This window comes from Zerene cesonia, unplaced genomic scaffold, assembly GCF_012273895.1.
Source record: "Zerene cesonia ecotype Mississippi unplaced genomic scaffold, Zerene_cesonia_1.1 Zces_u012, whole genome shotgun sequence".
Lineage (NCBI taxonomy): Eukaryota > Metazoa > Arthropoda > Insecta > Lepidoptera > Pieridae > Zerene > Zerene cesonia.
In genome coordinates, this window is record NW_024045142.1 from 95,258 (window position 1) to 108,361 (window position 13,104).

At 38.4% G+C, this 13,104-nt stretch overlaps 1 protein-coding gene across 5 annotated transcripts in view; it reads left to right on the forward strand.

The window, feature by feature from the left end:
* LOC119839335 (pantothenate kinase 3) overlaps positions 1 to 13,048 on the forward strand; it is a 30,802-nt gene extending 17,754 nt beyond the window's left edge. For all 5 annotated transcript variants that reach the window (XM_038365588.1, XM_038365591.1, XM_038365589.1 and 2 more), the window contains 10 exons: positions 1,943 to 2,028; positions 2,370 to 2,491; positions 4,393 to 4,571; positions 5,115 to 5,288; positions 5,699 to 5,827; positions 6,255 to 6,406; positions 7,041 to 7,217; positions 7,839 to 7,974; positions 8,567 to 8,682; positions 8,951 to 13,048. In XM_038365588.1, coding sequence (XP_038221516.1) covers positions 1,943 to 2,028; positions 2,370 to 2,491; positions 4,393 to 4,571; positions 5,115 to 5,288; positions 5,699 to 5,827; positions 6,255 to 6,406; positions 7,041 to 7,217; positions 7,839 to 7,974; positions 8,567 to 8,682; positions 8,951 to 9,044 — 1,365 coding nt within the window. In that variant the 3' untranslated portion in view covers positions 9,045 to 13,048. The remainder of the gene's footprint in view (positions 1 to 1,942; positions 2,029 to 2,369; positions 2,492 to 4,392; positions 4,572 to 5,114; positions 5,289 to 5,698; positions 5,828 to 6,254; positions 6,407 to 7,040; positions 7,218 to 7,838; positions 7,975 to 8,566; positions 8,683 to 8,950) is intronic.
* The last annotated feature ends 56 nt before the right edge of the window (positions 13,049 to 13,104 follow it).

Here is a 13,104-nt window from a genome sequence, read left to right on the forward strand (position 1 = left end):
CAGATTCGAAATTCAAATGTAATATTTTTTTATAATTAAGTGTAACAGTATTTATGGCCAGACTAAGTATATATAATAATGTTATCTCAATGGATCGCGTGGAGTGTTCCTTAGGCAAGTGAAACCGATAGACTAGGCGTTACTACGGTTTCCCAAAATGATGCGGGTTTGAATCTCGCCTCGTGATCAATTTTTGTCTATCATCTACATAGTATAAAACAAAGTCGCTTACTCTGTCCCTATGTCCCTATGTGTGCCTGTGTGTCTTTAAAACTACTCAACGAATTTTGATGGTTTTTTTTAATAAATAGAACGCTTCAAGAGGAAGGTTTATATGTATTATAATATCTATTAAACTACTCTGAATTGACGCGTGCGAAACTGCGGGCAAAATAGTTCTTTATAAAACGAATCGTCATAATATATACATTCTAAGATTTTAGTCCATAACATGGAGTCGGGATATTAAACTATTCTAATAATTTGTTATCGGTTATCCAAATCCGACGTCTGGGCGTCACACGCCATCGCCTCGTGTCGCTGGCCAAAGGTCCCCACCCGTGACCGCTGGACCGACGTGACGTGTCTATAGAGAGAAATTTATTTCATTAAACGCTTATAACTTAGACGTAATTAATCGGGGTACAAAAGTCATAAAGATCATGATCAATCATCAATGAGATCATGCGCTGTATAGCGAGCCGGCTTGACTGCTGGTATGTCAACCACTGCTGCAAACTATCTGCTTCCATTATAGCATTGTAGTAGTGGCTGGCATACCTAGTAGTCAGAATTATTTTATTTTATATAAGACATAATATACTAACATAGTTTTTAAGAATTAATTGTTACTAACAAAATGAGTCTGAGTTACTCGAAATTAAATCAAAATAAATAAATAATAAAGTCATCTAGCCGAGTTTGATCCGTCAAAATCCGTCAACAATGTGCTAAATGCTAATCGCTTTGTTGCGAGTTGGACTCGCGTTACTATCTATGGGTTACGTACAAATAAGCGAATAGCTAAAAAAAAAAAGTCACCCAACCAATTTATAACCGCGCTAACCGTTGTTTCACCTCGATTAGTTATTATTGCTTGTTATAGCGGCAACAGAAATATATTATCTTTAAAAATTTCACCTCTGAACTATCATGGTTCGAGAGTTACAGCCTGGTGAATGACGGATGGACAAACAGACAGACAGACGCACAACAAAGCCTATAATTGGGTACCGATTCTTCCTTTGGGTTCCCTTTAGATACCCTAAAAAACATTCAAGCAATAGCATGAATCTTCGATTATTGTATATTTTTCATTCGTTCTGCAATCAAAAGAATAATTTGATTGGTTTCTCAGTATTATACATGCTCTTAAATGAACATTCATATATACAGTAAAACTCTGTTTGATATTACGAAACAGTACTACAATTGTATTCATTTATTGTGATGGCCATGCTCTGAACAGTATCGCCATCTGTACGTATAAAATCTCGTTGCAATTAAAGGTCGTCATAAAATTTCCAAGCGTCTTTGTATAACGGTAATGTTCAATATCGCTCACTAGATACTAATTATGGTAAACTAGCTGCGCCCCGCAGTTTCACCCGCGCAAGTCCGTATCCCGTAGGAATATCGGGATAAAAATTGCCTATGTGTTATTCCTGTTGTACAACTGTCTACGTACCAAATTTCATTGCAATCGGTACAGTAGTTTTTGCGTGAAAGAGTAACAAACACACACACATCCATACAAACTTTCGCATTTATAATATTAGTAGGATACACGCATGGGCAAAGTTTAGCTTTGTGCAATTTTTGAGAATGATTATGAGTCCATTTGTGCTCCAATGCTCTAAGATTATAAATTATTAACACTGATCCATTCATCGATAAATGTATGAATTCGTAACCACGATTTATGTATGGTTTCCTTGGACAGATGCGCCTGCACCGTTGTGAGGGGTGTCTCGCGGCCTGCCGACCGGAGCGCCGGGCGCCGCTACCGCCTTCCAAGATAACTGCCAGGTAAAAAACACTTTATACTGTTACATCGATAAACCAGCACCGGACAAAACAGTAAGAGGACGGCCAGATGAGAGAAAGTTCGGTGCGGTTGTGGGAGAAATTCCGTAGTTGTAACTGTCAAAGAAGGAGGCTACTGTGATGGTGTGGTACTTTTCCGCGCGCGAGCTGGCCCAATTCGTGCCGAAGCGTGCTCGACTATCACATTAAAATAAAGCTATCAAGTCCACCGCTAGGTAAATGATTATTGTTTATGTATACTCGAACTCTTTTTATAACCCATATGTAAAATAGTTAATCTATTTATATTTACTTAAACTACATCCATCTCTCTCCCACTTCAGGAGCAGCCATTTGAAAAGAGCGAAACGGGTGCCTTACGCAGTGCCAGCGTTGAACAAAGAGAACCACATCATGGCCACCACGCTGCCCACGCTGCCAACCCCACCTGATAATGATGCACCGCGTAAGTATTTATATTAGTGACGTTTTAGGGAACTTTAATTCATATATTTATAGCATTTTGAAGAATCTAATCATATAGAATTTTGTTTATTACGTAACAACTGAAGACGGAAGGCTTTGGTAGGAATACATTTTTTATGTCATCGTCGGCAATGGAGCTGGTGGTCGCCTGATAGTTAGCGTTACCACTCCCCGTGTACATTTGGAGAGGCGTAAGGTCGATTCAAGACGTTACGCCTCTACAAACGGATTGCCGACTTCGAATTGGAAAGGGATTTGGAAAGGATATGGGCCTCCGACTCCCCCACTCACCAAACGAAGCAGAAGTATGCTATTTAACGGTCTTCCGGCCGGCCCAATTCGTGCCGAAGCGTGCTCAAATACCACATACAAGAAACTTGCTCGTTTAGAAGTGTTGTTTTTATGGCATTCAAATTTGTGTTTCACCCATTACATCATGTTTTTTGTTAGATTATATAAGTTAAAATTCTGTTTCCTTGCGCCTTCCGTGAATTTAGCGGCACAGCTGAGACGATTCATAAGTTTGATTCCAGTTTGTGTGTGTTAACTCGTAACTGGCTTTTGCGCGGCTTCCCACACGTTAAATTCGGAGTAGAATAATAGATGTTACTATACATATGAGCCATCATAACAATTAAAAATAAACACCATCAAAATCTGTTGAGTAGTTTTAAAGAATAAGGCATACATTTTTTTTATTTTTTTTATTTATATACATAGGGACATAGAGACAGAGATATTTGTGACGTCATTCTGCAAAACACAGAAATCACGCTAGCCAAATAGATAAAAAATATGCCGCCGTTAAAAAATATTTCAGACACAAACTGGGTTTTTGTATCTTTTACTATAACGCTGTGCGTATGCTTAACTCGCATACACACATAAAACGTTCTCGCAAATGAAATGTCATCGGAGCGGATCTGTGTGTGTGTTTTTCTTTTATAATTAGTTATATTTATTTTTGGTTGATATAAATATATATACAACACAGTATGTGAAGTGATTAAATGAGATTTTATTATCCTTATACACGCTGTAAGGTGAGGAAATAATATATTTACCATATTCAATAACTGTTTCCTCGTAAATCAGTCAATAGCGAGAACTAAGTGGTGAGTCTTGTGTTCATTGTGTGTTTACTTTAAATACGAATAAGAAAAGACGGGTAATATTTTTTACTTTTCAACCAAATTCAAAAAATGGAGGAGGTTGTGACGTCGACTCTATATTTTTTTGGGTTTTTTACCTTTTAAACTGAGTGAACTGATTTTTATGATTCTTTTTTCATTCGAAAGTTGGCGCCTGCCACGTGGTCCCATTTGGCCTAATTCTGACAATATACAGGTGGTATAGTTTTTTTCTTAATAATAATTATTTCTATACTGTAGCTGGCGTCTGGCGCCTGCGATGTTTTACCGTGTTAAGAGATATTGTAAATCGCTGTGTATGTGTGCAACGTTTACACGGCTACATGCGCACACGCGTAGGGGTCGGTCGAACTTAGTTACCGCTTTAGCAGATTCGATCTTTTATACGATACTAGCTTTTGCCCGTGGCTTCGCACGCGTTATTTAGAGTAGTTTAATAGATTTTATTATACATCTAAACTTTCCTCTTAAATCACTCTATCTATTCAAAAAAAAAACCCCCATCAAAATCCGTTACGTAATTTTAAAGATTTAAGCATACAAAGGAACATAGGGTCAGAGAAAGCGATTTTGTTTTATACTATGTAGTGAGTAGCTAGCTGGTGCCTGCGCATTATTAAAACAGGTATTGCCCAGCAAGTGGGCCAGGACGTCGTTCCGACAAAACTAAATAGACAATTAAATTTATATTATTATTAGGAAATAATGAATGAACAATACGCAATTCCAGCGATGCCCTGGTTCGGCATGGACATCGGTGGCACCCTCACGAAGCTCGTGTACTTCGAGCCGCGGGAGACGAACCGACGGGAGCTGGACAAGGAGACGGAGATACTGAAGAACATACGCAGATATCTCACCAGGAACTCGGCGTACGGGAAGACGGGGCGACGGGATGTGCATCTGCAGGTAAGGGCAGGGTACTCGCAGGTGGTTTTCGGAGCCTTTGGACTTAGCCTCTGGCAAGGAGCTGGAGATACTGAATATTGTATGGAGGATAAACTATATTTTTAATTGCGGCTTTTATAATAAAAAAATCGGTCAAGTGCTAGCTAAATTCGCGACACAAAGGATTTCGTGCAAATAAGATAAAGAGTATCTTCAAAAAAATATTTATTACCCATCCAATTTATTACAGTTCCAACCGTTGCTTAACTTGGTTTTTTATTGTTTTGTTGTTATAGCAGCAACAAAATTAGATGATCTCTGAAAATTTCAACTGTCTAACTATCATGGTTCATGAGATACAGTGGACGGACAGACGGACTGTAACTGCGAAGTCTTAGCACCTTCTTTATCTTAGCACTTGGGTATGGAACCCAACTGTATTGTGGTTCAAGCAAATCAAATATATTTTTCTTTCTAACACATAATTGAGCGTTTTAACCCGTTTTAACCGAGGATCGATGAATCGCCCCTAATTTGCCCAATCGCCCCATCCGTCCCACGCAGATGGACAACGTGACGATCCGCGGGCGCCGCGGCACGCTGCACTTCATCCGGTTCCCGACGAGCGAGGTCGGCGCGTTCCTGCAGCTCGCGCGCTCCAAGGGGATGGCGACGCTCGTCAACACGATATACGCGACCGGCGGCGGCGCCTACAAGTTCGAGGAGGACTTTATCAAGGTGGGCGCAAGCTTCAGTTTTGATTGGCTTTTGTCTTACGTGACATTGAGGTTGTGGTGGACTTTATTTGCATTAGTTCAGTTTTGATTGGCTTTTGTGTAATATGATATTGAGATTTTGGCGGACATTGCTGTAATAGGGATAAGGTTCCGCTTTAATTGGGTTTGTTTTTTATTATATGGACTTTATTGTGATGCTGATAATGAATGATATTGAATGCATGAATTACCTCATGATTGGCTTTAGGATCTCATATTTTCGATGTTTGATAAGATTAGACTAAAGTAACATTTAATTGTTTTTTGGTTTAGATATATTTCCCATTTAACGTGTTATTCACGTGTTAACACGCTGTACGTGACCGTTTTGTATATTGTTAGAACTGTTTTATTTTCTAACATCAATTTCAGGAGGTGAACATGCGGCTGTCGAAATTGGACGAGCTGGACGCGCTCATAGCGGGCGTGCTGTTCGTGGACTCCATGAACCCGCAGGAGTGCTACTACTGGGCACCGCCCGAAGGCGCCGATGATAACTCGGTCAGTATCACTACCCAGTATAAAGCAAAGTTACTCCGTCCGCCGTCCGTGTGGATGTAAAAATAAAGTCCCCTTTAAATAGGGTATTGTTATTATTTGTTTATCTTTAACTATATATTTTAGTTTTATCGTCATTTTTATGTCATAGCGGGCAATTAAGCTGGTGGTTCGCCTGATGGTAAGCGATCACCACCGCCCATGTACATTCGCAGGGGCAATGCGCTACTCGCTTTTGAGGGGAATGGGATAAGGAAAGGAGTGTCGATTGTAATGAAGGAATGGACTGGGAAGGGTGAGGAGAAGGAAACGGGCTTCCGGCTCCCCCGCCCACCGCTCGAAAGACAATAGCATAGTACTATTTCACGCCGGTCTTCCGTGGCTGTGTGGTACTTCTGTGTTATTAAAGTTTTGACTTAATACATTTCAGCCACCGTATCTGGAGGCGTCGCTGTCGCAATACGTGCGCAAGCCTTTCGACTTCTCCAGCCCGTACCCGTTCCTGTTGGTGAACATCGGCAGCGGAGTGTCGATGCTGGTGGTTAGCGCGCCCAACGACTACTGCCGCGTCAGTGGCACCAGGTTGGTGCTACTTTAGGAGAGAAAAAGACGATTATTTATCTAACGCACACGTACACGCTTTGCGGGGTGCTAGCTGGAACCCAAGGTGTCACTCGCCTGGTTTTCGCGGTATTCGAATATAAGGATGTGTTCAATCCAATTGAATTGAATTTTGAAATATAGTATAGTTTATCTTATTTTAGTTACATTAATTGACCAGCCGGGTGGAGGCGGGGCGCGCAGCTAGTAAATGTGCAACTAGTATAAAATTCATATGAAAAAACGGAATACTTGTTTATATGTATATGTATACTAGCATACCCGGCCACGCGTTGCTGTGGCTGAGTAATAATTAAACATTTTAAGATTATAAATTATTGGGATAATTAATCGAAATAAAAACTATCGGATAGTTTAAATTGGACCAAATTATACATAAAATGCCAAATTTCATTAAAATTGGTTGAGTTGGTGAAGAGTTCATTGGGTACATACATCATGACACTGGATTTTTATATATTAAGATGATGTTTGTGCTAATATAGAATTATAATTTGTACGAAGATGCCTCGTAATACACCCGCGGCCGAAATTGTGCCGTGGGCCAGAGCGTGTCTGTCTGTCCGTAACACTGAAACGTATCTTACGCTTCCAGCCTGGGCGGCGGCACGTTCCTCGGCCTGTGCTGCCTGCTGACCGGCTGCAGCAGCTTCGAGGAGGCGATCTCGCTGGCGGCCTCCGGCGACAACACCACCGTGGACAAGCTCGTGCGCGACATCTACGGCGGCGACTACGAGCGGTTCCGGCTGCGCGGCGACCTGGTGGCCAGCAGGTGGGTCGACGGCTCGCATGCTTTTATGGCTTTTATGGCTATGCAAGAAAGAAAGCGGCTTAGCGTTTCTAGCACTAAACTGTCGCCGAAGCGTGTCGTGCCATGCGCTGCTGGCTTTGTCAGATAGAAAGTGACGTCATAGCGCTAACCTTACGCCGCGCTATGACGCCGAATTGTGTCGTGCCATGTGCCTCAGTCTCTGTCAGATAGAATGTGACGTCATAGCGCTAACCTTACGCCGCGCTATGACGCCGAATTGTGTCGTGCCACGTGCCAATGGCTCTGTCAGATGGAACGCATGATTAGCGCGCATCAGAGTGTTGTCGCTCTGTGCCACAGAAGATCACCGATAAGTACGCGTCCTGTGTGACAAGGCCTTTGCCCCTACAGTATATTAGTCCATAATTAAAGACTAGAAATAGTCTTCTAACTATGGTGAAATTATTTTATCGTAAATGTTACAATCGCCGTGGATTATATTTTATAAACTTTCATATGGCACGCTAGCTGATCAATAAATACAATATTAGGATTCACCTCACCAAATGAAATTAGAATCTATCTAACTAACTTGTTGTTTTGTTTCTATTTATTTTAACTGACATATGTTTTCTTTTTCAGTTTCGGGCACATGTGCTCAGCGGACAGGCGGGCCAAGGTGTCCCGGGAGGACCTCGCGCGCGCCACGCTGGTCACCATCACCAACAACATCGGCTCCATCGCGCGGCTCTGCGCCTCCAACCAGAGGATAGAGCGGGTGAGTGGCGGATGTGCGCCTTATGCACTACATAATAGGGTGCAACTTGCCGTGGCATGCTTAATAATACCTCTAAAGCTTAAATGATACAAATAAAATGTACGTACATTTATAAAAATGTTATATAATGTAAAAATTGATAGTTAATAATTAATGTTATTGGTGTAAAAACGTTTTAATTATTATAAATAAATAAATAAATAAATAAATAAATAAATAAATAAATTAGTCATTTTTGCATGATGCTCACTTTGGTGATGTCATTACAGCAGCTTTACTTATGTTTCAACCAGACGCTCGTCTCGGCTCCGTCCAGATGTCAAGATTCCTTTTTCATCCTAGGAGAGTATTTAAGGGGGATAAAAAGTTTCTATGCTATCAACCAAGTCAGCCGTCTGTATATAAAACTTCATCAAAATCCGTTCAGTAGTTTCAGCGCGATTGACGGACAAACATCCAAACAGACTAACTTTCACATGTATAATAGTAGTGTGATACTGTGATTATGAACGTTTTTGTTCATAATTATTAGTAAAAAAAAATTGTCATGATTGCTTGATATTTTGATTTGATTTTTTTTTTATGCGTACAGGTCGTGTTCTGCGGCAACTTCCTGCGAGTGAACCCGCTCTCCATGAAGCTGTTGTCCTACGCGATGTCCTACTGGTCCAAGGGGGCGCTGAAGGCCTTGTTCCTGGAGCACGAGGGGTGAGTGCACCTATGTTATAATGCTAGATATCCCCCCGATTAAACGAAAGTTTTTGTGCGTCTTATCAGCCAGAAAGTCTCATCGAAATCGGTCCAGACGTTTCGTAGTTATTCTAGTGTAAAGTAAATTGTAATGATAGACTGAATTCATGGTGTTACAGTGTACAGTTAAAAGCTTTTTTGTTTGTTTTACTGTTCAAAATCATGTTCAATGCTAACTAAGTGTCTTATGTTATCCTATGTTGACTATCGAATTCAAAATTCTCAGCTATTTCGGCGCAGTCGGTTGCCTGCTACACTACGACAGCAAGAACCACAAGCAGAACTGCAACTCCCAGCACACGGGCCACAGCGATAGGTGAATTTCATCACCATGACCTGTCTCCATCACCGCCTCCGTCATCACCATCGTGCGACAACAGCGATTGACGTACGATAAACGACTAGACTCTCTGAAACACGCTCAGAAAATTGTCCGAAGCAGAACTTTGCCTGCGAGTGCAGAGTTTTCTAAGCGATACAAAGGACTTTGAACGCTACTGCCCGGTAATAAGTAGTTAATTTCATTGTATGTCTTATGCAAAGCTTCTCGGACATTTTCGACTCCCAGAAGAAGGGTCTAGATATTTACAGTACGTCAATGTAAACAGCTCCCGTTCGTTCCCACTGCGGGGACACGGCTTCAATAAATTGTCTATAATTTTATATATACATATATGTATATATTATACAGGGTGGTTGTCAAATGGGTAGCCATTTTTTTTTTTGTTTGTGTAGGGAATTTTTTATTATATGTTCGTGGGTTAAATGTTTTCGTTTAATAGCGTATGGATTTGACAGAAAAAAAATGGCTGCATATTTGAATTTTACTCTGTGCTGTATTGGAGAATTAGGGTTGTCAGATGATCGGGTTCATGTGTAAAGTGTGTGAATTTTGTTTTTTATACACTCAATCTGGATTGCAAAACACTATTATGTCATAAACAATTTATGATGTTGTTTAATTTCCAAATACTCGTGTATTTGAAGGAAGAATAGAACTTTATAATGTGAAACATCTGTAGCCGCACGTAAAACAGTTTTCTGGCGTGGCGACGCACGCTAAATGATAGTGTATAATATATACAGTCTAAATGCAGTAGTGTGTACGGTGTAATATTTTATTTTATCATTATGACATATTTAGTTCCTATCACAGTCTTTTCTTTGCATATTAATTTTATAAAATAATGTCGATGTTTCACATCTGCCAGTCGTCCCGTGACGGCTCACTGTTTTTTTCTATTTTTATATCCATATGTCAATTTTTTTTGACTGGAGAGAACGGATTTAACGGTAACACGTTAACCATTGTTAATAAAACCTCGCATGTGGCAACCCTAAATTCAATAAATGTAAGAAAAGATGCATCTTGGGTTGCCTTCTTCAATATATGCCTTAGATTGACAATCTTTGCCGTTTTTAGAAAAATGTATATACGTATATATAATTTGTTTTACAAATATAAAGCTTATGTGTTATTGTTGAATTATTTATATCTATGGATTATCATTTTTAACCGACATTTGCAAAAATTAAAGAGGTTCTCAATTCATTTTGTGTTTGATAGGAAATGTTGTTGTCCCATTTTAGAATCTGCAGTTGTTTGGACCTTTTTGTAGAAACGAATGACTAAAGTTATAGAGCATAATATAGCTCTACGCAACGATTACAATATATTTATATTTTAACTCTTCTGATATATAAACGATATTTTACCCCAGCTATAAAAGCAGTTGAAGTAAAACTGTATTTAAATCTATCAAAATAATTGACTTTTTACGTTATTTTCATGGCAAAATTAGGATTTTGATTGGCTTGTTACATATGATTCTATATGCTACTTATTATTCGATATTAAAAACATACACGCAAATTTATATGTACATATTATGGATATAACGGGCGAGCTGGCGGCTTCCTGTCTCTCGGATAGAAAGAGACAGAATATCGCGGTGCCCTATCTGTCTCCCTCGCACACGCGTAGTTAGTGCGGAAGTTTGCATAGAGAGAGACAGGTAGAGTACCGCGATGTTTTCTCTCTCTCGCACACAGTTTCCTCGTATGTTTTATCAACTCTATAGTCTATTTATAAGACCTCTATGCATGCAAATTGTAAGCGTCCAAAAATATTTTATAAATAACAAATATTAAGCTATATAATACATAGTAATGTTGTTAAAAAGCACAAATGTATATATAAATTGCTATAGTAATGAATACATATTTAGGTTACATTCATTATATTGCGTTTTGAATGAATGCTTTTGGAAATTTTACAAATATTGTACGCGAAAGGTCGTCTGTACACGAACGTGGGAAACGCTTTATAAATAATACGATAAATTTCATAGTTCTCATTATTACTATTTATTTTACTTATTATTTGATTAAATAAATATTAATTTGTATTTATTATATTTGATAAAAATTATAATGTTATATTTGACATTACGGCGTATTATAATCGTGTTTTTTTTTAATCCATAAGAAATTTATGAAAATTGAATAGGAAAATCATGCGCTTTCCACGTTCGCTGTTTAGACGTGGCATATGAAACTTCGTTTCTTCCTCACGTTTTTATTTAGGTTAAATATAATTTATTGTTATTTTAGACGGGATACGGTGGTATAGGGGCTTTGGTGTATAATCTGTTCCTAGATATATCTAGATTTTCTTGATTTCCGCATGTTTAGTGCCTAACTGGTTGCACGGTTCGCATTTCGCAAGTGTATTGAGTTTTTATGTTGAACGGTGAGATGTTTTGGTTTATATAATTTGTATTTTTCATGATAAGGGTCGTGACACACTAAGCGCAGCGTTTATTTATATTTATATATAATGTTTTGTGTTAAAATTATAATAACGTTCTACAATGCCAAAGTAGATTTGATGGATTTCTTAGTGGCGATGGATTCTTTTTAGGACTATAAGTTAATAAAAAAATTGTATTTGAATTATTTTAACATATCGCTGTCTCAAGGCAGTTTTCTAATGTTTGACATTATGCGAAGAATTTTAACGGATTTAAAAGTCGGCATGTTTATGAAATGCAAATACTGTGCAATTATAAACAGCATTAGATAGCCATTACAACCAACAAAAACCAACCAACCAACCAATCTATCCTGCGATATTGTAATCCATCGACGTATTGTGATACGTTACATACGCCTTACACATTAGCGCATTATTTTTCAGTATATTAACATCTATCGTTGTGAAACCGTCATCTTGTGAAATGGGCATTCGATACGATTGGGTTAGGTTCGGTTCTATTTATTTTATGGGTCCGTACGCACGAAACCTTCACTTGACCGACGTTTGGGAAATGTTAATTCTCGGCATGTTATATATGTAACTGGAATGAAGTCGCGTAATAGTTTAACGGAAAATAATGTGTTAAATTTGGACTTTAATCGCACGAGTAATGTTATCTAAAGGTTTTTATAATTTTACGGTGACAAATATAAAATTGTTGTTAGTTTGAAAACTTTGTTTGGATACGTAAGTTGTTGTTGCATTGAACAACGTGACAATGACATTAAAACTATGAGGAATCATTAAAAAGAACTCAAAAATATCGCATGATCAAAGTCACGATGCGATTCGATCGCACAAAATATAAATTTTTGTAAAACGGTTGGTTTCTACTATCTTTCAATCTTAGCACATCTTTTAGGTCTTGGCAGTTTCGCCAAGTGTACGAATGTAGAAACCGAGTTATTACCGTTATAATAAAGTCTTTCGATCGCTGAAATTGTGAGCAGGGGCGTTACCGTGAGGTCTTACAGCCATACCAATTATAGTGTGAGAAAGAAACAGGCCTACATACATCGTCTAGCACTATCGCTTTCTCACACTTGACTTGCTATCACCAAATAAGAAATAAATAAACACAGATATAATAAAAATAACATGCATACTTAAAACTACAAAATAACAAAGCTTAAGGTAAGACGTCACGGTAAGGTTCCTGTTTTATAACGAACAGTATTAGGTTACTGCTTGTCTTTAGACATTTTGATGATCTATTTAAAGGACATACTGAATATTTTTTTTTATATGAATAGAGGGTATTATAAAAAATCGGCTTAGTCTATACTAGCCCTTAATGAAAGGAATCTTTCTATCTCACTCTAGCAATGTTTTATACTAATGAGTGAGCGAAATGGTATGATTTCAGCAATATTCTTTGAAACGAGTAAAATTTTGTATTGCAGGGTTTTTGTTACGCATAATTATGTTCCAGTTGAATGACTGTATGTAATGTAAGCAATTTTTAATATTTTATAATGTGATTAGAAATAAATAATCTATTATCAAGTTTTTGTTTTATTTATGCGTACCCGTTAGTATAATATAAAATGACGAATTTGAAC